General features: G+C 41.4%; 2 protein-coding genes across 3 annotated transcripts in view; both read right to left on the bottom strand.

Moving 5' to 3' along the window:
- The window catches only part of Traf3ip3 (TRAF3 interacting protein 3), a 28,886-nt gene extending 25,034 nt beyond the window's left edge, over window positions 1-3,852 (bottom strand). The window contains exon 1 of the mRNA XM_070041585.1: window positions 3,627-3,852. The gene's annotated coding sequence lies outside the window, so the exon portion shown is untranslated. The remainder of the gene's footprint in view (window positions 1-3,626) is intronic.
- An 11,840-nt stretch (window positions 3,853-15,692) lies between these two features.
- The window catches only part of Hsd11b1 (hydroxysteroid 11-beta dehydrogenase 1), a 47,795-nt gene continuing 38,571 nt past the window's right edge, over window positions 15,693-24,916 (bottom strand). The window contains exons 7-8 of one of the 2 annotated variants that reach the window (XM_070041592.1): window positions 18,299-18,442; window positions 15,693-16,307 (exon numbers count right to left, since the gene is read on the bottom strand). In XM_070041592.1, coding sequence (XP_069897693.1) covers window positions 16,090-16,307; window positions 18,299-18,442 — 362 coding nt within the window. In that variant the 3' untranslated portion in view covers window positions 15,693-16,089. The remainder of the gene's footprint in view (window positions 16,308-18,298; window positions 18,443-24,916) is intronic. The other variant, XM_070041593.1, reaches the window with a different exon arrangement.

Raw genomic sequence — 24,916 nt, forward strand, 5'->3', positions numbered from 1 at the left:
CTCCAGTCTCTGTCTCCACTCTATAAAGACGCAGTCTCTCTTGCTGCCACTTGTTCCATGTCTTAACAACTAGCCCTGTCTTTAAGTCAGAGGGACTTGAGAAATAATTGATAAAGCCCATCATGAAGTTGAGTGCTGGTGGCTTACACCTGTAATTCTAGCTCCTCAGGAGACTGAGATTTGAGAATCACAGTTTGAATCCAGCCCAGGAAGAAAAGTCCATGAGTCTATCTAATCAGCCAAATTCTGGACTAGAGGTGTGGCTCAAGTAGGAAAGCACTAGTTGTGAGCAAGAGCTTGAGGCCCTGAGTTTAGGCCCTGATAGTAGTGTGTATGTGTATATACGTGCCCCCCCAATGACTCATAATGAACATATTGCTGTTTGAAGGACATGTATTTGTTCCATGTCAAGACTTATAGAGAAATAATTAAATTGCCACCACATCATTCCTGATACCCCCCTCCTGTCCCAGTTGAAGAGGGAAAGTTAGCATCTTTACTTCTCTTTTAGCCCAGGTTGTTAATACAACAGTTGTGTCATACTTCTCAAGATTTGGATGGAGGGTCTTTCAGGAAAGACCCTTTCTGGAGATGACTAGGCTTGTGACCAGCATCCAGTGCTCCCTTCTTGCTCCTTTCACAGTGACCAGTTTATGGGTCTAGACTGGCATAGTTGAGGAGAAAAACCTCCTCTAATCCCCTCACTCATGGTGTCCTGATACTGGTACCTTCCATGGCACATACTTCATGCTTAATACTAGACTCTGACTCTTAGCTGCTGATGGAGCCAAACCCATATTGTCTGAGTATCTCCCACATGCCCATTGCTGGTCCAAACCCATCTCAGAGTATCTGGATTAATGGCTTTCAGAGAAAAGGATTCTATTCTAGTTTTTGTTGCTTTTTTAAAATATCATCTCCCTATCAAGGTTAAGTCTGGTACTGTGTCTTCTTTCCTTAGTCCAGACACAGATTATGTCATCTATACCAGCAAGCGCATGGTTTATATTCAGTAACTCTCCTACAATCACAAAGAAATACAACAGACAAGGAAAGATAGTAACCAAAAATCCCCAAGGAACAAAACAAGGCTCTGTGGAGAGGCCATCCTTCAAGTCCTACTATATTGCCTTACCTGATGTCCATATAACACTCCAACCCTAATCCTCCTCCTCCCCCATTCTGTGCCTTTCTCTTTCCTACTCTTTACACCTACCTTCTCCCACCATTCTCTGGTAGTTTTGCTGAGTTGGACTTGGAGGAGCAGGATCCTGAGCATCGGAAATCCTGGGCCCTGCCTCCTCTGCACGCTGGAGTGAGACCAGGGACTGATGAAAGAAGAGGTACACCCCCTCACAGCTGCTGCCTCTTCTCTCTGACCCATGACCTCACTGCCCACTCAGCTTAGTTCCTGGGTAGGTCAGAGGAGGATAGCTCAGACTCATCAATCAGCAGGCATTTGTTATCTCTGGCCCCTCAGGTATATTTATAGGTTAAACGGATTCCACTGGTAACGGCCTTTCTGCCCCCTTGCTTGGACCTTTGCTGCCCATCCAGGCTCAGTCTAATTCTGTGCAGGATTCTTGCGCCCTCCTCACAGCTCTCATTATCGAGGATGTGGGTGGCAATCTCACACCCTAGACGGGCCTCGGGCGGACACTCAGATGTCTGACAGTTGAGGGTTGGAGGGCTCACTCTGTGTTGGGTAATGCTGACCCCTGAAGAACGGTGAGATGGTCAGGGTTTGTCCTCCAAATCCCATCTCTGAATGGCTCTTGCCTTTCTGTAGACTTTTCATCTCACTCCCACTCCCTGAAGGATGCCTAGGCTTCCCACCTGTCACTTTCTTTATTTAAAAACTTAGAAAAGGACCAGAGAGACCCATTCATATCGAGTTATAACTGATTCAGGATTATGGTGCAGCCCTGTGCCCTACCTCCTTTGGACCAGGAGTTCTAGAACCAACACTTGTGGCACTTCTAGGCCATAAACCCCTGGCTATTCTGCCATTGATGAAGAAGGAGAACCCTGGCTCTGTGGATTCACATCCTGTTCTATCACTGGGATGTTATTGGGACAAGCTATTAAATACCTCTAAGCCTCACCATTCTCATTTATAACATGGAGCTAAAGCCTATCTTGAAAAAATACATACCCTATGTCTAGCACGTGGCACACGTGTGCATTTTATAATAAATATAAGGTATTATTATCCTGGTGGTAGTGTTGGATACCTAAGACTTGGTGTTGTAAGATAAAATCTCCAAGCTAAATGGGTACTCCTAGGACCAAGAATGCTTGTTTCTTCTTTTGATTCCCCTAACTGCTTCCTTTCTTTGAAGGGGAACATTGTTTTCCAAATACAGGCCATGTAGCTCCAGCTTGAAATCACTTTTACTGCTCCAGTTTCTCTGACCTCTGGCTTTGGGCTTCAAGGAGAAAGGATTTCTCTGTAGTCTTGACACAATCACCATTTTAATGTGGCCAAGCAGAAGGCAGAGAAGAGGCGAGAGTGAAAAATTGGCATTCAGTGTGTCCACATCACACTGTTAAAATGTGTGGCGTGAAATCCCTCTCTGTTTGGCTGTGATTGACTACCAGCCTTGAGGTGAAACCAATCCCCTTCCCCAATGTTGAGAGTCCTTCTACCTTCTGGCTGTGAAGAGGAAAAGGCTGTGGAGCGGAAGACAGGCCAGAGATAGGTATCTTGGAGCTCTCCACCTACACAGCCACTAAATGTGGCTGCTCTTGGGGCCAGACGTCAAGTTGTAGAAATGGTCCCTGGGAGAAAGGCAAGTCCCAAGATCCTTTGCCCCGTACACCAGTTAGGATTTGGTGTGGCACTGCTGAGTGGAACCACACCAGCCTTCTGAGTTATCTTGACCATACTTACTCACTTAGAATGAAGAAGCCCTGTGAGATGTCTGGTGGACAGGGATAGGCTGTAGAAAAAAAAAGGAACTGATCCTTGTGAGGTTCAGAGAGCGGTCATGAAGACACTGCCCAGGTTTCTGGTATTTTTGGGGTACCCCTGGGCAAAATGCCAGGGCCCAGTTGAAGCTCAGAGGAATATGTGGTGGGAAGCTTTCCTTACTACCACAGGGAGAGACAAAGCGACTGCTTCTCACCTGACAGTGGCTTGTCGCTCACTGTGTGTGTCAGTCTGTAGACTTGCCACTTCCTGGCAGTGCAACAGAGATCGATAGATGGCTTCCTGCAGGTGTCTGTCCTTCCTAGTTTGAGCTCTTACGATCTGCCCCTAAGCTCGCAAAAGGCAGGTTTTCATGAAGGGGATTGCTACTTTGAAGAGAACCATGAACAGGCATTTTAATTCATGCTCCTGCCACCAAATAACCTGAACCCTAAGTCATTGGCCTCGCCTCAAATCTAATCTAATGGATGGAGTAGAGGAGTGATGGGAGCTGTTTCTCAGTGCCTGGCAAGCACCTCAGGAATCCAACATTGGATGTTTCCTTGGTTACCCACACCTCAACACTCTTGATCTCTGACATCTAGCCCTACGCTTCCTCCTTTACCCCAGGAAAACTTGAATAGCACAGCTCCTTCTGACCCACCCCAAAGTCAAAGATGCCAAACCCGGACACAAGACATCCTCTGTCAGTTACCTCCAGGTCGCAGGCTCTATTCTCGGCAGCTCAGAAAAGCATTCCGATCCCTGGGAAGGTCTTGGCTCTCATCTTAGGTGGAGCACAGATGTGGCTGGGTGAAGCACTCAGTCCAGGGCTCTGGGCCCCTTCTTGGTACTGTCTTTCTTTTTGCAAAGCAGCCTTGTTGAAACAGGAAGCCGACAAAAGCCACAGTGCTCACAAACCCCAGTTCCTCTCTTTTGCTCTCTGCAGATCGGAGTGGGCCCCTGAACAATGGGGCCTCCAAGGGCTGGGCTGAGGAGCTCCTCCCATCAGAGGGCACCCCAGTCACCCTTTTTTCTACTACCAATTGGTCTGAGCCTTCTGACAGTCTCAAGTCAAGATCCACTTCTAGATTTAGACAAGGATGGGCCTTTGGGTCAGACTCAAACCTTGCAGCTTCTATGAGAAGAAAAAAAATGCATTTTTGATAGTAAGACATAAAAGACATTCTCAGTGTAGCTTTTTCACATGTATCAGTTAGTTTTCTGTGTAAGGATTTTCCCTATCCTTTAGTCACCTCTTCCGGATTCTGATGTTTGGAAGGATTTCTGCTCTTCTGAAGTACCCTGTGTCTTTTGTGGACTACTAGGCCAAGGAACAGTTCTGGGTTTGGAGATAGAGGGAAGAAGAGTAGACAGAATCTTGCAAAAGTTATTCTAGTCTATTAAATAAGGAAATTTGGGGGGAAATAAAAGGGAATTTATTTGTCTGTATTAAAAAGAAATGCTTACAAATGTTCTAGTTGGGAGGTTCTCCCAAAATTCAAAGTAAGTGTGCAAATTGTTGTCCCATTCGTACAGCTCAGTGAGCAGCTTTGTAACTGTAATCAACCTTGTTGGGACGAATTTCTTGGCATGGTGGCTGGATAATTTATGCAGCTTCTATGAATTCTAAGGTTTGACACATTTGATGCAGGTAATGAGACTTTCAAGTAGCAGTGTAATGTTTGTGAGCATGTGGGGAGTGTCACAACCCTGTTCACTGCTGCTACTTCCTCTGTTCTCTAAGGAGGAAAACAAGGCAAGGAATAGGCAGAGAAAATAGGTAGCGTGAAGCACTAGAATCTGAGATGAAAGACATTCCCTTGGGGTAGTCCACAACTCTGAATGTAGAACTTGGCCCATGAATAGAGGGTAAGCACGAATAGAGGGTGAGTGGGTTTAATGTAGACAAATACTATGAGTTTTTTCTTTTTGATTAGTCCTGAGGCTTGAATGCTGGGCCTGGGTGCTGTTTCTGAGCTCCTTATGCTCAAGGCTAGCACTTTGCCACTTGGGCCACAGTACAACTTCTGGCTTTTTCTGTGATTTAATTGGAGATAAGAGTCTCACAGAATTTCCTGCCCCAGCTGGCTTCATGAGATTTTAGCCTCCTCAGTAGCTAGGGTTATAGGCATGAGCCACTGGTGCCAAGCAGTAACAATTTTTTGAAACTTTTTTTTTGGTAGTCCTAGGGTTTGAACTCAGGGCTGCATGCTTGCTAGACTGGTGCTTTACCCCTTAAGCCTCACCTCTAGTCCTGCTTTTTGCTGGTTGGAGATAGATTCTATCAAACTCTTCTCATGTGGCTGGTCTTGGGTTACAGGCATGAGCCATTGGTACCCAACCAAATTAGAGAATTTTATTGGCATAGAAGAACGAGAGGGTTCTGGGAGTCTAGGACTAAGGCAGAGGGGAGGACAGGAGATTGCAATAGGAATTTCTTCAGACCACTGATTTAGACTCCACCAAAGTCCAAAAGAAGTATGTACAAAGATCAATATCTCTTTTCATTCTGAGTACTCACTGAGATGCTATGTGCACTTTACATGCACCTCAGGTCACCGCAAGGGCTGTTTATCTATAACTTCTCCCACTCCTGCCTAGAGCTGAGAACTGAACTCAGGGCCTTGTACTTGTTAGGCAAGTGCTCTTGGAGTGAGCTAAATTCCCAGCCCTGCAAGGGCTGTTTTACATCAGAGCTTGAACTCTTACCCATGAGCTCTGAGAATTAACAATTAATGAGCTTGTCATAATCTATTTGTCAATTTATTTTGAGACAGAAAGACACATGCACAAAACCCTACGAATGGAGACTATAATCTTACTTTTAAACGTCCACGAAGCATTACAAAATGAATCATACCAAAAACAAGCCTCAAAAAGTGAACTTCTACCTGGCACTGGTGGCTCACACCAATAATCCTAGCTACTCAGGAGGCTGAGATCTGAAGATCATGGCTCAAAGCCAGCCTGGGCAGGAAAGACAGTGAAACTCCTATCTCCAATAAACTACCAGAAAACCAGAAGTGACATTGTGGCTTAAGTTGTAAAGTGCTCGTCTTGAGCAGAAGAGCTGAGGGACAGTGCCTAGACCCAGAGTTCAAACTCCATGACTGACAAAAAAAAAAAATAGCCAACTTCTAAAAAAGTTTATATATTTACAAGAAGATTCTCTGGGCATAGTATAACAAAATTGAACTATAGAAGTTGGAAGCAATAAGCATTTTAATCTCATAGAATTTTTGCCTTGTTTAATCTTAAAATATACAGGTTACCAATCTAGTACTAAGAATTCATTCACATTAAAAAAAAAAAAACAAGAATTATTAGTACAGTGCCAGTGGCTCATGCCTGTAATCCTAGCTACTCAAGAGGCTGAGTTCTGAGGATCATGATCCAAAGCCAGTGTGGGCAGGAAAGTTTATGATATTCTTATTTCCAATTAACCACACACACACACAAAAGCTGGAAATTGAGCTATGGCTCAAGTAGTAGAGCTCTAGTATTGAGTCAAAAAGCTGAGGGACAGTGTCCAGGTCCTGAGTTAAAGCCCCAGGATCAACCCCCCCCCAAAAAAATCTCAAAACAACAACAAAAAGAATTTATTGACATGGTAGCATATAACTGTAATCCCAACACTTGGGAGCTGAGACAGGAGAATAATGAGTTTAAATTAAGCCTGGACTATATATCAAGACCCTGTCTCAAAAAAATGAATAAAAATCATGGAAAATAGTTATAATTGAAACATTAAGATAAATATCAGTGAAGTACAGCTAATGTACAGCCTTATTAGATAAATAAGGAAGATTAAAAATTATTTATCCAAGTGTTTTCAAGTAAACTTCTAAAATGTGGTCAGAAAAAAAAACCAAGGAAAGAAACTAGAAATTTAAAAAAATAAAAGAAGAAAATAGTTTAATAAATTAGAATCCTGAGTGGACTGATAAATAAATTCAGAAGCTTTTTCTTGCATATCTTTTTTTTTGAGGGGAAAAGTATCAATATCAATAAAAATAATATAAGGGGAGCTATAAAAATTCAGAAATATTACATGGGAAGTAGCCATAGTAGAGTAAAAATTAAAGTCATTTGAGTCATTCATATAACTATGATCTTGAAAATGCAGATAAAGTAGATTAAGAAAACTCTAACTGCCAAATTAAACTCAAGTAGAGATATACAGTCTCACCACCAGCTGGCCTCTGTCTGAAGGTCCCTGTCCTCTACATCTCTATATGGAATATAAGGGGAGGTTTTAATCAGGCTAGTTATGTCTCCATGCTGGGTCTTGAACTCAAGGCCTCTAAGATTTTTTTTGATCCTTAAGACTGACATTCGCCACTTCTGGGTTTTGTTCTGATTTTTTGGTGGACTGTTAGAAATATGTCTCATGTTCTGACTTTGAACCTCAATCCTTAGATCTCAGCTTCTTGAGTAGCTAGGATTACAGGCATGAGCCACTGGCTATCAGCTAAGCTTTTGCTTAGATATTTTTTGCTTAAGGCTGGTGCTCTACCCCTTGAGCAAGACCTCATTTATGGATTTGTGATATTTAGTTGGAAATGGGTCTCTTGGATTGTCTTCCAAAGCTTTAAACCATGGTCCTTAGATCTTAGCCTCTTGAGTAGCTAGGATTATATGTGTGAGTCACCTGTGCCAGGCTTGAGCTGCTTTTGAGTGAGGCACTGGACATCAACTGGCTAGCAATCTGTGTTTTGCTTTACCTTTTCCAGGTTCACTGGAAACATTGATTCCCTTGTTGGTGGCCATATCCCAGAACTTCCAGAAATATAGTCACCTGAATGGATGTGTGGCTCTTATGAAAATGTTAATACAAGATAAACAACATTTTGTTTATAGCCTTGTTTCTTTACAGTAACCTACATGTGTTATAATGGAGTACTAAAAAGAATCTCAAGTATGAAAGGAAACAATTTAAACTGCTGGGAACCTGACTTTTTCTAAGAGACAACACTAAGAAATTAAAGGTCCTCTATTATGGGGGCCTTTACACTTTGGTACTTATAACCTTGCTTCTTTTTCTATTCTATTGGGTGAGTCTTTTGGAAAATGGTAATCCTCCTAAAGGGGTTGTTGACTTAGAATCCTGCCCATTTAACACTCCCAACAGTTCTTCAAGTCCAAGCTCTACTTTTTAGAATAATGCCACAGACCCTCTTCATATGTGGTGGCCTTGGCACTCTGCTATAGATGGACTTCCAGAAGTCCATCTATTACATCATTGCTGCTATTAGGAAGTAATAGAACCTTTGAGAGATGGAACCTTGTGGGAGGAAGTTAGATCACTGGGGATGTGCACTTGAAAGGCACATGCCCAATGAGACCCAGCCGCTTCACCTTTCTCTTTTTTTCACTTCCTGATTATGAAGGGAATGTTTTATTTTTTTTCTGCCATTCTGTGCCTTGCCACATGTTCAAAAGCAAGGAGGCCAAAGGATAATGGATTGAAACCTTCAAAACTTGAGAAAAAAATCAACGCTTTACTCTTATAAGATGATTACCTCAGGTAGTTGTTATAGCCACAGAAATCTAGAAAACTAGCACAGATACATCCTAAATTTTTACAGAACAGCTAGTTATAGTCAGACTTAAGTCTGTTCACATTCAAGTTCATTGGACTCTGTCTTATAAGCGGCCAGCTGGTAACTGTTTAATCAAATGTCCACACAAACAATTCAAGGACAAAAATATTCTTTCTCAGAAGTGATGTAGTTCAAAATCATCAGAAGAACTGTTTAATCAAATGTCCACACAAACAATTCAGGGATAAATATATTTATTCTCAGAAGAGATATAGTCTAAAATCATCAGAAGGACGATGACTATTTTCATAACTCCTTCATTTCCATAGTAGGCCTGTGTAATCAGTCTTTTTCATGTCTTCATTTTGCATTGTTATTGTTGGTAGAGGGCCTGTAAGAGATGTTCAATATTAACAAGAACTTTACAAGATACTGTTAAAATTGTCAGAATTAAAATCTTAGGACCTAATAATAAGAACAGTGGCAATATAGACTAATAAACATCATACATACATGCATAGAAGAACTATTCACAAAGACTCCTAGTATTGCCTCAAAAAACCTTCAAGTTTTTTTTTTTGGGTCCGGTTGTGGGGCCTGAACTCTGGGTCTGGGCGCTGTCCCTCAGCTCTTCTGCTCAAGCCTAGCGCTCTACCACTTGAGCCACAGAGCCACTTCCGACTTTTTTCTTTTTGCTTATGTGGTGCTGGGGAATCGAACCCAGAGCCTCATGCATGCAAGGCAAGTGCTCTACCACTGAGCCATCTTCCCAGCCCCAATCTTCAAGTTTTTAATTCACAAATTTCTTTCTTTAGTGGTTGGAATAGTTTGAGATGTTTTTCTTCCTGTAAGTTTTCTTGTATTTTCTGCAATGCAAATGCATTAACAATTGTAAAATATGAATGTTTTTTGAATGATTTTTAAGATTTTGATTGAAAAAGTAAAGGGAATCAAACAAACCATCAGAAGCAAAAACAAGATGTTATGGTGAAAAGAGCAATGGTTAGAATTCAGAACAATAACATTTTTCTCTCTCTCTATTATTTGAAATAGTGTTTTGTTCTTCTGGTGTTTCTATTAAAACGGTTCTTATTATGAGGCCTCATGAGTCTTTTATTTCATAAACATTAAATACATCATACATGCAGAGAACTACAGTTAATATAAGGATGCAATCTTAAGTAATATACAGTACTACTTTCACGTAATTACACATAGACACATATTAAAGGTAAATTTAAAGTATGATAAATTCTAGTAATAGGCAAATAAAAATTATAGATGCAAGGGATAGGAGGGTATGTGTGTTTCATCAATTCCAACCTTGAGAGCTCTGGGTAGGAGAGAGAGAATAATGTTTTCTTGCAGGAGGTAGTGGTTGGGGTGTTTTGAAGATCGTGTAGGAGCTGGGGTATGGTGGCACATGGCTGTAATTCTAGCACTTGGAAGCCTGAGGCAGGAGGATTGCAATTTGAAGGATAGCCTGGAGTATATAGTGAGCCTCTGTCTCACTAAATGAGTAAGGAGACAAATACAGAGTAGGCAGTGAGAACGTGAAGAGCACTGTGAGTGCTGGAGATGGCGGGAGCAGAGGCATGGTGGGGATGCAGAGTATCTTCAGAAGTCCAACGGTTTGGTGTCTTCGGGGAGTGAAATGGAAAGCAGCTCCTCAGGTCAGATGGCTGGAGAGGTAGCCAGGGTCCTTTAACATGGAAGAGTTCTGGTTTTCTATGAAGTATCATTAGTCAAGAAAAGCTTAGAATATAAGCTAACCTCTATTCAGAGCCAAGAAGCAACCCTGATTTCCTGCTGTCTTGTTATTTCTTTCCCCTTGAGGTGTGAAGCACCTGTCTTTGAGAGTGATCCCTAGCTGTTGCTGTTGAGCATGTCTAGCATGCCCCAGCTAGACTGCTGGAGCAGGGCAGAGTCCCAGATGTAGTGCCTCCTCTATGTCTAGTTCTTGGGCCAGAACATGAATGACTCACTTGGAGGCTCACAGGTGTGGAGGTGTTGGTAGCTCTGGAATTGAACCTCCCCCTACGTTCAACCAGCAGTAGGTGCTGCCATCCCTGAGAGCAAGTAGGGAGGGTGATGAGAGGAAGTGTGGTTAAGTCTTTGCTCTTGGGTCATGATGGGCTGCGTAACTTTTGGGTTCATTTTGTTACCTGGAGTTCAGGGTGCATCAGGACGGTCCAAGGACAACGGAGCCCTGAAACACGTCACTCCTATGGTCTCTTATTAGCCTGTCAGTGACTTGGCACAAAAGACACATGAGCACTGCAATTTCTTTTGGCCTCTGGGCCTCAGCCCAGATGGCTATGGGGCTTTTGGACCTGTCCCTAGTTTCCACCCTCTGCTTCCAGGTTATGCAATGTATCTGTGGGTTCTCCTATGTGAACAGCTGTTGCCTATCTAACACTTCATTTTCTTTTTAGAATGTATTCATATTTGAGATCTATATGTGATTGTTATATACCATGTTTAATGGTACAAATACTATCATTTCACTATCTGTAAGATGTAATGAGCTGTACCTTATAATGTATAGCATTCTATAGTTATTACTATATCTGTTTACTATATATTATACTATACTATAGTATAGTTGTAATCATAAGTTATAATGTTTATATATATAGGATTACTATAGTTAAACAAATTAATGTAGCCATTATTTCACATAGTTTTGGTGTGTGTGTGTGTGTGTGTGTGTGTGTGTTTAAGGTACCTGAAATCTCCCTTAGCAAAACTTCCAGTATACAATGATTAACTAATGTCTTCCTGTTGTTAAAGGTATTAAAGTGACGCTATTTTGGCATAATGACTATTTAAGTTCAAGGCACTTCAAAAACAGCAGAGACATCACATCCCAGAGCTTTTTCTTCTTCTTCTTCTTCTTCTTCTTTTTTTTTTTTTTTGGGTCCGGTCATGGGGCCTGAACTCTGGGCCTGGGCACTGTCCCTCAGCTCTTCAGCTCAAGGCTAGCGCTCTTCCACTTGAGCCACAGCTCCACTTCTGGCTTTTTTCTTTTTGCTTATGTAGTGCTGAGGAATTGAACCGAGGGCCTCATGCATGCAAGGCAAGCACTCTACCACTGAGCCACCTTCCCAGCCCCCCCAGAGCTTTTTCTCAAAAGCAAAAGCTTCACTTCCTAAGTGAAAGCCATCCTCCCTGTACTAACATATAAACCAACATTCTTCCCTTCAGGGACAGAAAATTGAGGCTGTACAAAACAACCTTGTTAAATAACCCTTCTCGGTGTAGTCACTTCTCTGTTCAGTTAAATACCTACGCCCAAACCCTTCTTTCGTCACTTCTTACTATTCTTCGTCTTAATTCAATATTTAAGTAACTTAACTCTAGCTGCCTTTTCAAGTTATTATTTTCTTGAAGGCTCTTGTTCCACGCAAAAATGCATCAGGTACTAAAACTGCTTTTGTTGAAAAGTATACTGCTTACTTGGGCCCATGACATAACTAAAAGCAGGAGAAACACCTAGAAGCCTGCCTCCATTTTCATGTCTGTGTTACTTGTTCTAAGCCAGCTTGGAATCAAGGAGGATGAGACTGACAACATCTTTACCAGGAAGGATGGAGAAGGGAATGGTAGGACCTCCTCTGCATACTCTACCTGTGGGGGCAACAAAGACTGGTTAATCATGACCAGAGTGCCCCCCTCGGGTGAGAACAGTGATAACTCCTCCAGAACCCTTGCTAGAACCAGGACTGAGACGATGCTCAGCCCAGCCATACGGTGACTTGTGACTGATCATTTTGTCTATTTAAAACTAAAGCTTGGGGCTGGGAAGGTGGCTCAGTGGTAGAGCGCTTGCCTTGCATGCTCGAGGCCCTGGGTTCCATTCCTCAGCACCACATAAGCAAAAAGAAAAAAGCCAGAAGTGGCGCTGTGGCTCAAGTGGTAGAGTGCTAGCCTTGAGCTGAAGAGCTGAGGGACAGCGCCCAGGCCCAGAGTTCAGGCCCCACGACCGGACCCAAAAAAAACAAAAAAAAAAAAAAACCAAACCAAAAAACAAAAAACAAAAACTAAAGCTATTTCCCACACACCTCCTGGCTCAGTGGCCAGCAGAGACCATTAAGATTACAGCCCCATAGCAGGAAACACCTGTTTATTTGTTGTAACTCAGTGGCAGACAGTGCTTGCCAGTGCTGTAGCTCCACTGTTGGACACTGCAGCCTTCTTAGGTTCTTGTCTCAGGGATTCGATGAAGTATTGGGCTGTTGCCTCCTTCCTCATGTATCCTCTTTTGCTATTTTCCCTGTCCCTCTTATCCCATCTTCCCCAGGTGGCTGTGTGTGTGTGTGTGTGTGTGTGTGTGTGTGTGTGTGTGTGTGTGTGTGTGTGTGTGTGTGTGTGTGTGTGTGTGTGTGTGTGTGTGTGTGTGTGTGTGTGTGTGTGTGTGTTGTGTGTTCCAGTGGTGGAGTCTAGGAGTTTTTATATACACTGGCTGGTGGTCCCTATAATAATTACATATCTTGAAAAGTATACTTTATTGATTGGCCCCCACATCATTCTGATTGGTTGTTCATTCCTAATCAGATTCCTTTTGCATATGTTCTCCCCAAGGTCATGGGAAGGTTATGGAAATTAGTTGGGGCTGGGGAGGGAGTGAAATAAGATGTTCTGAAACAATTATCTTCTTTAATTTTTGCATCTGTTTTTGGCTTGTAGGCCAAGATGCTGTCCAGGAATCCTGGGTCCTAACTAATTTACTCTCTCGAGTCCACATATGGTGTGAAGAGCCATCCTGGATACATTTCTTTGAGCTCTTGATAAAGTGAGGCAGGAAAGATAGTTGCATGTAAGTGGTTCTTGTCCAAGGGCAAGACTGATGAAATCGGAGGTTGGCTCCAGCTGTTGTAACCCCTGAGAGTTAGGGGAGAAGATTAGGAATTGAGCGAGGGCCCTGAAGAGGACTTCCCTAAGAAGACTGTCAAATAACTTGAAAAATCATATATTTATGATCTTTAAATAGTTGCACAAAGGGGTTACCATCCAATAAATCATTTATTTATCTTTCTGATCCTAGAGCTTGAACTCGGGGCCTAGGCACTGTCCCTAAGCCCCTTTGTGCTCAGCTAGTGCTCTACCACTTGAGCCACAGAGCCACTTCTGGCTTGTCCTGAGTAGTTTATTAGAGATAAGAGTTTCACAGGGACTTTCCTGCCCTGGCTGTTTTCAAACTGTGATCCTCAAATCTCAGCCTCCTGAGTAGCTAGGATTACAAGTGTAAGCCATCAGTGCCCAGCTCAACAAATCAGTTTTACATATAGTGAGTATTCCAATAACTTGTCGATAAGATCAAACCAAGGGTGTCACTTACCCAAATGAGGGGATACCACCCTGATAGAGTCCCTTAGCTTCTCAGAGTGGGGTGTCTAGACTAAGGCGGGCTCCGGTGAGGTGCTCCAAGAGGACAGGTAAAGGTTTGTGATACAGCAGGTTGGGATTGGTGAGGACAGTGCCAACAGAGTTTTGAAGTGAGGATTCCAAAGAGCCTTCAGAGTAGCAATCATTTGATGCTATCTTTTGAAAACTTGAGCATTTTAAACCAGACCTGCAACATTTATCTTCCTGGACCAGACTTTCTCGGAATAGTAAAGCTAGACTGATAAAGGCAATGGAATTTTAATGTCATGTTAATGAAGATAATGAGATGTGTGGGTGTAGATGGTTTCAGTTCTCAGACCTACTTTTGGAGATCTCCTCTTCAGATTCTGGGGAAAATGTTCAGTTAGAAAGAAGTTTTCACCTGTTTCCAAACAAATTTTAAGTTCATTTTAATATTTTCTCCTCCCTTTAGAAAATCAGTCTCTGTGCTCTGTCTCCCAAAGTGAAGGGGGAACTTCATTTCTTCTAAAGATTGCAAATGCTAATCGGATCGGTTAGAAACTAAGGCACCTATAAGACCACATTTAACTTGTGTGCATACCTGTGTACTGTGAGCTAGTTGCCTCTTACCTTTTGCCTCTCCCCTTCCCTCTTTCTTTTTTTCTTTCTTTTCTTTTTTGTTTGTTTGCTTCAAGACTGTGTCTGGATATGCAGCCAAAGCTAGCATCAAACCTCTGTCTTCTAAGTGCTGGGATTATTATATCTGTGTACCACCATACTTGGCTGAAGAACTTCTTTCTAAGAAAATTCCATCCATATTAACATTCTTAGCTCTAGTTCCTTGTACATGTGGCCAGCGGTTCAACCAGCTCTGATGTAATCTGCTGCCCAGGCATTTGAGGTGGTAAAAGGAGATTTCCCCAGGCTTCCACATTCCAGCATCACCCACCTATGCTTGGGAGTGTTGAGTTAGTTCATCCTGGACCTGTAAATAAACACACACTCCATGGCTTCTTCCAGTATACTTTTCCACCCTTTGCTGTCATGCTTGGTACTGGGAGAAGCTGACTTATCTGGTCTGCTCTTTTGCCATCTTCCTCCTAAGAGAATGGGAAACACTGGCCAATATCAGAGGGAGAGAAAGGATTCAGGCTGGGGTATTTCTGTTTCCAGTTCCCTCCTTCATGTTCCTTGGTGGGCTGACTATAGCTCTTAACCAAGTTTGCTCCTGCCACATGGCACTCTGCAAATAGGCTTCTCTGCTCTGAGTTCTCCTTACAGTTCTATCTTCTTGTGTCTACAGGTCTCTGGGTAGAAGGAGCTGCAACTAGTCTTGAGATGCTGCACTACTATTGGTGATTTCTACAAGCTTTGCTCACACTTTTGTAAGTAGTTTCCTTTTTTTTTGTTTTAAATTAAACTCTACAAAAATGATCCAACATGAGAGATCCAACATCTCTTTCCTGTTGGGTCCTGACCAATGGAGGGCTCTGCTAGGTTGTTAGTAATAACAGGTGTTTCGCTTCTCAGTTGACTGTAGTCATGTGATGACTAGCAAGTGTTATATATGTATTTGTTGAATGGAGACTAAATTAGTAGTGGGATTTGAACTCCAATCTGTTTGCTCCAAACTTTGAATGAAGAGTTGAGCATTCCTACATAAAATTAAGTGTTGGATAGACTCAGATTTCTATGGACTTCCACTTCCCTGAGTTGCCATATGACTGATGTTCAGATATTCCCATTTCCCAAGGAGCAATATACAGTAACATACAGAGCCAATGGTGAGGATATAATGCCCATCAAATGAAGATTGAGGTGATTTCTTCAACTTGGAAATGAAAAGTCCAGATCACAAATTATGAAATGACCATTGAAAAACTTTATTTGTATAGCTTATGATTTTTACATGATCAATAGCAAATGAACTCAAATGATACCTATCAGTTTTGAATTTATAAAGTTGAAATGATCTTTATTACAACTAATATTGTCTTAAGCATCATCATATGACATACAAGGAGTAAATCTGATATAACTACTTTGTCATTATATCTATGGTCATTCACAATTTCGCAATCTCAGGTGGCAGAGTGGTGCATAGGTTTTATAATTACATTTCCACTGTGCAGATCGTTAGAGGAACGCCTTCTAATTGTGGTGTGTGTCTCCAGGGATATCCTAGCTATCCCCCTGAAGGATGTTTTTCATGGAGAGAATTCAGAGAAATATGGGGTAGAACAGCTACAAAGTCCCTTACCTTGCTGAGCCTAAAGGGAGTTCCTAGTTTTTTATAAACTTTTCCATATTATAGTTCTTTAGTGAGAAAAACTCCAAGATTTTCCTCCCTGGATTGCCAAGAAGGAATATGGTCCAGCGTGACTTGTCATAGTATAGTTCATCTTGACGTAGAGCTGCCCCTTTGATGATCTCCAGTGCACACTCTTCCTTTGGAGCTGGGTTTAAATTCATTACCCCAGCGATTGCTTCCATAGCTGTGTCTGTAGATGACAAAGAAAGAGTGGTATTATCTAAGACCAGTGGATATCTAAGACTACACGATGGAAGACCTACAGATCTACTCACAGGTTGGTAGTTAGGGACTACTTGTTAATGTTTGACCCTCATAAGCTGTGTAGGTAATACATAGGAAACTGGACCAAAGAGAAGGTTGGTACTAACAAAGGCATGCCTTCCTGGATGGAGATTTTGGGGAAGAGTTAGAGGTTTCTAACTGGGAGTTCTGAATCATGATTTTTTCTTGAATATTTTATTTTTATTTTTGGGCCTGGGCGCTGTCCCTCAGGTCTTCAGCTCAAGGCTAGCACTCTACCACTTGAGCCACATCACCACTTCCGGCTTTTTTTCTTTTTGCTTATGTGGTGCTGAGGAATAGAACCCAGGGCCTCAGGCATGCAAGGCCAGCACTCTACCACTGAGCCACCTTCCCAGCCCTCTTGAGTGTTTTAGCTGGGATGGGAGATGAATATGAGGGGAATAAAGAAAAAGGATAGAATCACGTGATGACTCATCAGCTAATGGGAACTGTCCATGGGCAAACAACCAGTATATATGATAATGACTGACTGACTTGTAAAAACACAGGCAGAACTCAGCCTTTTGCTTCCTTCCCAACCGTCGCCACTTCTACTAAGAAGGCAGCTCTACCATCTCCTTTACTCACCTTCCAGGTTTTCATGTCCTTCTTGCACAGAATCCTTTCCTTTTCCTCTCTGCTGTTTCACTGAGCCACAGTCCATCTCATTCTGTAACTAATACTCATTATTCCTTAAAGAAAATGTCTTATAGCACTTGCTGTATGTTTGGGGAAGACTTGAATTTGGACTTAAGAGAGGATTTATAAAAATTGAACAAAGTGTGTCCTTGCATGGCCTAACTTTTCTCCCCTGATGCCATGTCATGCATAAGCATGGTGCACTGATCAACAACACAATCTGGTACAATTCCATATCATTAACTCATACGTGACTCATATCTCATTAATGTCCTGGGATAGTATTTGGGATTGTACTTAGTACTAATTCCTCATATATTGTTTTTCTTCAATGTATGAGAGTTCTTCACTCTCTTTTTTTCTTTTCTCACTTACGGCCTTGACACTTTTGAAGAATAGAGATCAAGAATCAGTCATTTTGAGCCGGGTGCTGGTGGCTCACGCCTGTAATCCTAGCTACTCAGGAGGCTGAGATCTGAGGATTGTGGCTCAATCCTGAATTCAGGACCTGGGTGCTGTCCCTAAGCCTTTTTTACTATTTGAACCACAGCACCACTTCTGGCTTTCTCTAGGTAGTTTATTGGAAAGAAGAGTCTCATGGACTTTTCTACCTGGGCTGGCTTCAAACCATGATCCTCAGATCTCATCCTCCTGAGTAGCTAGGATTACAAGCATGAGCCACTGGTGCCTAGCTGTTTTAGTTATTTTTGAGATAGGGGTTGGCACTTATGCCTGGTTTTCTCTGGACTATCATCTTCTGGGTTATACTTCTCATATACCTAGTATGACAGTTGTGTGGCACCATGGCCGGATATTGATTAGGATGAAGAGATCTTGCCCAGGGTAGTCTCAAAACACAGTCTTCCTAAGCTTTGACTCCAGAGTAGCTGAGTTTGAAGGTGTGATCCACCATGTCCAGGGTGTTCATTTTATATGAGACCAGTTTATTTATTTTTGTTTTAGCAAGTTGTGCTTTTCTTTGTGCATCACATCAGAGGGTGAATGGATCAGTGCCTTAGTCCTATTGATATAGAAAAGCAGTGGCCATTGAGAGTCTACAAGAACATAAGACATTCATCTGATAGTATCTAGTGTGGTATTTATAGCCTTCACCAATGACAAGTGCTTTATTAAATGAGAGTGCTAGTGTGTTCTCCCACTCCTTCTTAGTACTTGTGAGTCAGTATCCCATTTTACCTACAATGCTAAGACACACAGTCTGATTTCCAGCCATTTATTCTAGTATTTTAACCTTACCTGTGTCTATGAGGCCAAGGATACAGAGAGTGATTGACACATTGACCTTCAGAAGTGAGTGTTCTGTCCTAATAGAAGAGAAGAACCCATCCAGAGCAAACTTGCTTGCAGAGTAGGCAGCAATCAGAGGATGAGAGATTTTCCCTAAAATGAGAGATTATAGAGATTGGTTAAGGCTGAGGATGTAGCTCAGTGACAGAGTACAACACTTGCCTAGCATGTTCACGAGATCCTGCATTTGAACCTCAGCACAGCAAAACAAAGAAAGAACTGGGTCAGTCATCATGGTACAGAGGGGTTACTGTTTCATAAGTCAAGTAAAGAGTACATTTCTTTTTGGACTGTGTCATCTCTCCCTTTTTTCTCCGTTCCTCCCTCCCTTCCCCATGAAGGTATATACAAGGTATATAATTCATTTTCAACATAGTATCTACTGAGTTCCACTGCTTCTTTTGTTCACCCTTTTTCCCTCCATTTCTTTGTCCCTTTATCCCCCTTCCCTCAAAGACAGATGCATGAGCAAACAAGACAAAGAGAAAAAAAATACTGCTTGTTCCCTGGAGTTGTGATTTTTTTTTTAAATGAGCAGTTAACTTAAGTGTAACTGTCCCTTGACATAGGTACTGCTGGTACCTATCAATAAGTATCTATTCAGTTATCAGAACTATAACGTGGCTCCTTGGTGTTGGCACTGCCCAGGACCAGTTCAGTTTTTTCAGGAGGCAATTTTCTCATGAAAATCACACACCTGTGCCCCCAATACTTGGGAGGCAGAGGCAGGGGATCAGGAGTTGGAGGTTAGCCCTGCCTACCTGCAACTTGGGTTATACAGTGAGACCCTTTTTCAAAGAAAGAAAGAAAATGCTCATCTCTCCAAGATTTTCTTGCTTTAGTTGGTCATGTGTTATAGTTCTGGCCGATAAGCAAATCTAACAGGAAAGACAATGATTTCCTGATTGAAAAAAAAGAGATGGATCTGAGTGTCATGCAGCTTTATATTATATCCTTTCTCCCCCTTTTCCCTAAATGAACTTACATTCAATGCTTAGAATCATAGAAGAGCTGGAGCAAAAGCTTAATATTGAGGTTAATGAAACAAAATGTGGAATGAGCTTAGATTCTTGAAAAAAAATCCCAAGACCACCAAATCAGCCCTGGTTTTATCTACTATATGTGGGGTTTAAATATGACAGAATGCAACTTTCTACTGACAGAAAAATAATTGAACTAGAGCAAGAAGACAATATATAAACCCATTTATTACACCCTTCTTAATGTATGATTATTCGAACAGAATAGTAAAAAAGATATGCAGGCACAGAATGCTTTATAAAATGTAAAATTTCTATACGTCAAACAATTACTGTAAAAACACCACTATAAAGGCAAAGGACAAATAATAAGCCAGACTGACCAGTTTATTAGACAGACAAAAGCTTGCTATTCTGAATCCTTTATTTTAACAAAACCTTTTATAAATAAAAAAATACAAATCCATAATTTTAGGTAACTATTCCAACTTCCTCCTAGATGATGAGATGTGGGTTGGGATAGCTCATAGCCATGTTTCAGGAATGGGTGTGTGACTGACACAGGGTATCCAATCTGAGCACCATATACCATCAAACTACTGGCTGGTCCGGAGTTGGCCAATGGCCCAAGCACAGCTGTAGCACACATTGGTGGTCATCCAATCAGTACTTAGTTCTCTTGTCTTACTCTCTAGCAGATAGTTGAACTCATGCTGCTACCTGTTGCAGATCCTTCTAGCATTCTCTCAACATATCGTTTCCTCTTTTACGACAGTAAAACCTTTGATTTGTGTCTGTACTCACAGTTCTCTGGAATAAAGGTCACATCTTACAGCTTCCCTCAGCCAGATATTGCAATGTGCCTTCATTCTGTCCAATGACAGGGAGTAGAAATGTATCATGTAATGTATGGGACATGTCCTTAAGCGACAAGCCAGACTCCTCAGTTTCACTCCTTTTTCTCTGGGAAGGTAGGTATAATGACCTTGGCTCCAAGCAATCTTGGACATTAGGTAGAAGCCTTGGTTTACCCCATAACTTGTATAACCCACTGTTACTTGGTTATTTTGATCTTTTGCATCTGAGAGCTGAATTTAAACTGTATCAATAGCTCTCCTTACTTCTATGCACCCCTGTCTGAAATATGACACCATCTCTAACCCTAAGTATAGATTGTGTTATATTTTTATTTAATCTCATGCTTTTTATTCATTACTGATATAGGAATGGACATGTAACTCATTTTGGACCAATAAGACTTGAGGTGAATCTTGTTGGATTGACTCAAAATGGTTTTGCTTTTATATATTTTTTTCTGAGAGTGTTTCTGAGAGTAGTAATTTGTGTGTGTGTGTGTGTGTGTGTGTGTGTGTGTGTGTGAGAGAGAGAGAGAGAGAGAGAGAGAGAGAGAGAGAGAGAGAGAGAGAAAGAGAGAGAGAGAGAGAGAGAGTGTGTGTGTATGTACTGGGGCTTAAACTGAACTCAGGGCTTGGGTGCTGTCCTCTAACTTATTTGTTCCAGGTTGACACTCTAGCACTTACTTGAGCCATTTCTGATGACCAGGTTCTTTTTCTTTTGGTAGAAATTTTGTACATGGATGTGGGCTGGAATCACTGCAGCTAGCTCTCTGTTAGCCTGAGTATAAAGCCACACGTAGAGGAGAGCAGAGCCAAGAGAATGACGGGGACATTGAGCATGAGCCAGATCAGCTGTGAAGCCTGTGCTACATCTGCTACATCCAGTTTTGTCAATAATTGTCCTTATTGTTTACACCAAAATTAGATCCAAATTATTTATAGCAATAACATGGTTACTTAAAGTATTTATACCAGGATGACCTGTCTATGAAACCCGAGGATGCCATTTCTCAGCTATAATTTGTGGATAATAGTATTACCAGGCTGAAATAACCCAGGCATGCACTAGCACAACCTCTGGCACATAGGAAGCATTCAGAGAATGCTCCTATTGTTAAGAGAATTAATATTCAAATTGGCAAGAAAAATATGAGCTATTCAAAAAGTCATGCTGGGACAAATAGCTAATTGCTTGGAAAAGAGAAGGATGCCATTCTAATAAATGAATTTAAATTGCATTAGAGAGTGCATGTGGAATAATAAAATAAGATATAGGTGGTACTTTTAAAGCATGAAATCAAAGGCATTCACTGTGAAGAAGATAAAAGCAGGTTGAATATACTTATTATATTTTTAAATACATATACATAGCGATATAATATATAATGTGTTACATATGAATAGATAATATATAGTAGATGATATATTATATATAATATATTACTTAATATATTTAAAATCATTTTTAAATTATACACACACACACACACACACACACACACACACACACACACACACACACATATAGTTTAAAACACTGATTTGTATATGGTATCCCATGCCTATTATCCCAGCATTTGACAGACTAAGGCAAGGAGAATCAAAAGACCAAAGCCAATGTCAGCTATGCAGTGAGACCCAAAACAAAATTGGATATGTGGCTTAAATAGTAGAGCACCTGCCAGGCCCTGAGTTCAATCCTTAGTACTGCCCCAAATCAAACAAAACAAAACCTAAAACAAACCCAACCCCAAACAAACAAAAATCATAAAACCCTGCAATATCTTATAAATGCTTAGCATTGTATTTCACACATTTGGAAGAGAATATTTTTCTTGCCTTAGAAGGTTGGTTCCATGACAGGTAGTGTGCACACTGGCTTGCACATGTACTATGAAGTGAATAACACAAGGATTCTAATTGTTACCATTGGATTTTTCTTTTTGCCAGTACTGGAGCTTGAATTTAGGGCCTGGGCACTATCTCTGAGTGAGTTTGCTCAAGGCTAGCACTCTACCACTTGAGCCACAGCACCAGTTCTGGCTTTTTCTGTTTATGTGGTACTGAGGAATTGAACCCAGAGCTTCATGCATGGTAGGCAAGCACTCTACTACTAAGCCACATTCCCAGCCCTACCATTGGATTTTGAATCAAACATCGTATAAGGTTGGGGCTGAGGTGTCCATTTCCAGGCACAGAAAAGCAACCTCCAAAAAAATAAGCAGGAATAAGAGGCAAATTTTAGCACAGAAGTTGGCGCTGTTATTATTATTATTGTTGTTGTCATTATTATTTAGCTAAATAATTATTTATGTGTCACTTTAAGGATCCAGATTTAAATAATTGCTCAGAATTGCCAGATTAATCAGTGGGAAAACCAGAAATCAACTTTGACTTCAGTGGTTCACACTTTCAAGTATTAGGTGGTTTTCAATCTACAGAGACCATGATTCTTTTTTATTTTAACTTTATTTTTATTATTTTGGAGGAAGAAAAGTTATAGCAAAACCCATCATATATTCCCCTTTGTAAGTACTTACATAACACTTTTAGGGCCAGACATGTTATTAAAATAAGAAAAATGTTTGGATTTTGTAAAGTGGTTAGGGGTGTATACTGTATATTAAAACACACCCCAGAAAGGGAGGAGAAGAGGCAACATGTAAGAAAATATTTTTTCTGCTTGAGAACATCTTAACTTAATTAGGTAGAGCTCATTATGAAAAGGAAATCCTTAGTTTTCAGAACTTTGTTTATTTTCCTCATAGATGTTTGGATTTTAGACTTGCAAATAAATGTTATGAGCCAGTCTAGGCTCACTAAAGGAAGGCTGGAACCCATTAAAAAAAAGCAGAAAAAGGAGTATAGAAAAATCTCTCATTCTCAACAACTTTGGGGCAATGAATTAAAGGAGGTTTCCTATTCACCGATGTTAGTCTTTTTGTTGTTGTTGTTGTTGTTGTTGTTGTTGTCAGTGGTGGGGCTTGAAATTTGGGCCTGGGCCTCAGCTCTTCAGCTCAAGGCTAGGGCTCTACCACTTGAGCCACAGCACCACTTCTGGTTTTCTGATGGTTTATTGAAGATAAGAGTCTCACGGACTTTCCTGCCCAGGCTGGCTTTGAACTGTGATGCTCAGATCTCAGCTTCCTGAGTAGTTAGGATTACAGGCCTGAGCCACTGATGCCCGGCTAAATTTTACTTTTTCAGCTTCAGCTGAGATTCAAAGACTGGGAAGACCAAGAACTGTCAAAATGTGTACACATTCTTCAGGGAGGTTCTAGACTGTCTCTGTATTTACATGGGTTGTGATAACACAAACGCCAGAAATGTTTATAAGACATAGGCCTCCAAAGGGCTGATGTTGAGGGGTTGAGAGCTAGAGCTCATTAGCAATGTTACACTGATCCTCCAGAGGCTGGGGGTTTCCCTTCAGCTCAATCTTTGTAGGAGGAACTTTGAAGGGACTTGTAAAGAGCTTGTCCCAAGGGTCTGACAAGGGCAAATTGTGTTTATGCAAGAAGACTCTCCTTTGTGGATGGACTGAAGAGCAGTCTACACTCTTCTTATCACCCTGGAACTATTTCCAATCCTCCAAAAAAACAAAACAAAAAACATCCCAACTTGAAGTTCTTCATATTTTATTCTGTATTTGCATTATATTCCCTGGACCTGCAGGAAATAATATAACCAACTCCTGCCAAATCACAGGAAAACATAGTAATACTCCAGAGGGATTCTGAGAAGGTATCCCAGGAACAGACAGGAACAGATGATCATCTACCCAGTGCTCCGAAAGCAGAGACTCTGAATAGCTGCCCAGGCCAGAGGAGACCAATGTTCCCCTAGCTGGGGACTAGCCAAGTAAGACTTTCTCTATCTCTTAACTTCTCTGCATTCTTCATTTGTCTAGCTCCAGGCTAGAGGGAGTCTGATGAGAAAAGAAGAGATGAGAAAGAAGGAACATTTATCTCTCCTTCCTACCTTGGATTTCCTACCAGCAAAAGGTTCCAGCTTGAGATAAGCAGCATTTGTTAAATTAGGCAAGACTAGACATTTTAACATTTTAATATAGACCATTCTTGAGACTGGAAGTAGCCAGAGGTCTTATATTACCCAGAGTGACTAGAAAAAGATTATACTCTGCCCTATATGACATGCAGGTTCAGGGAGGAACAGGTTCTCAAGGAGCAGGTTTGGACAGGCAGTGGGATGAAAGTACCTTGTCTCTCTGTTCCCCCACCCATGGTCCCCTACAAGATCTACTTGTCCACCATGAAAAAAAAATTGTGCCAGAGTATGAGCTTCATTAACTCAAATTCATGTGATTAAATATACTGTTCCAGTACACATGAAATAATCATAAAAGTCAGGGGAAGATATGCCTAAGTGCTTTTGTCCATGATTAAGTTTTGGTTTACATATGGAGAAGGGCAGCTAGATTCTCTTCTGGAAGTTTTAAACCACAGAACAGCAGAGCTTATGGTTACATTTTTTAAAAAAAAGCAGAATATGAGACAAGGGGCCTGACATGTCTGAGTGTAGACATGGTCTTTAATGGGACAGAATGTTTGTAATTAGCTCTGTCCCAGAAATATTGGGACATAGCCACCATAGAAATAGCAGAGTGAGCTGGCAGAGAAGCTGTTCACTGAGCCTTGTTAGCTGAACAGAAAAGGTCAAAGGGAGGCCGTGGTGCTTTTCTTTATCTCTTCCCTACCCTCCCTGCTCAG

This window comes from Dipodomys merriami, unplaced genomic scaffold (assembly GCF_024711535.1).
Source record: "Dipodomys merriami isolate MVZ:Mamm:240054 unplaced genomic scaffold, mDipMer1.0.p SCAF_31, whole genome shotgun sequence".
Classification (NCBI taxonomy): domain Eukaryota; kingdom Metazoa; phylum Chordata; class Mammalia; order Rodentia; family Heteromyidae; genus Dipodomys; species Dipodomys merriami.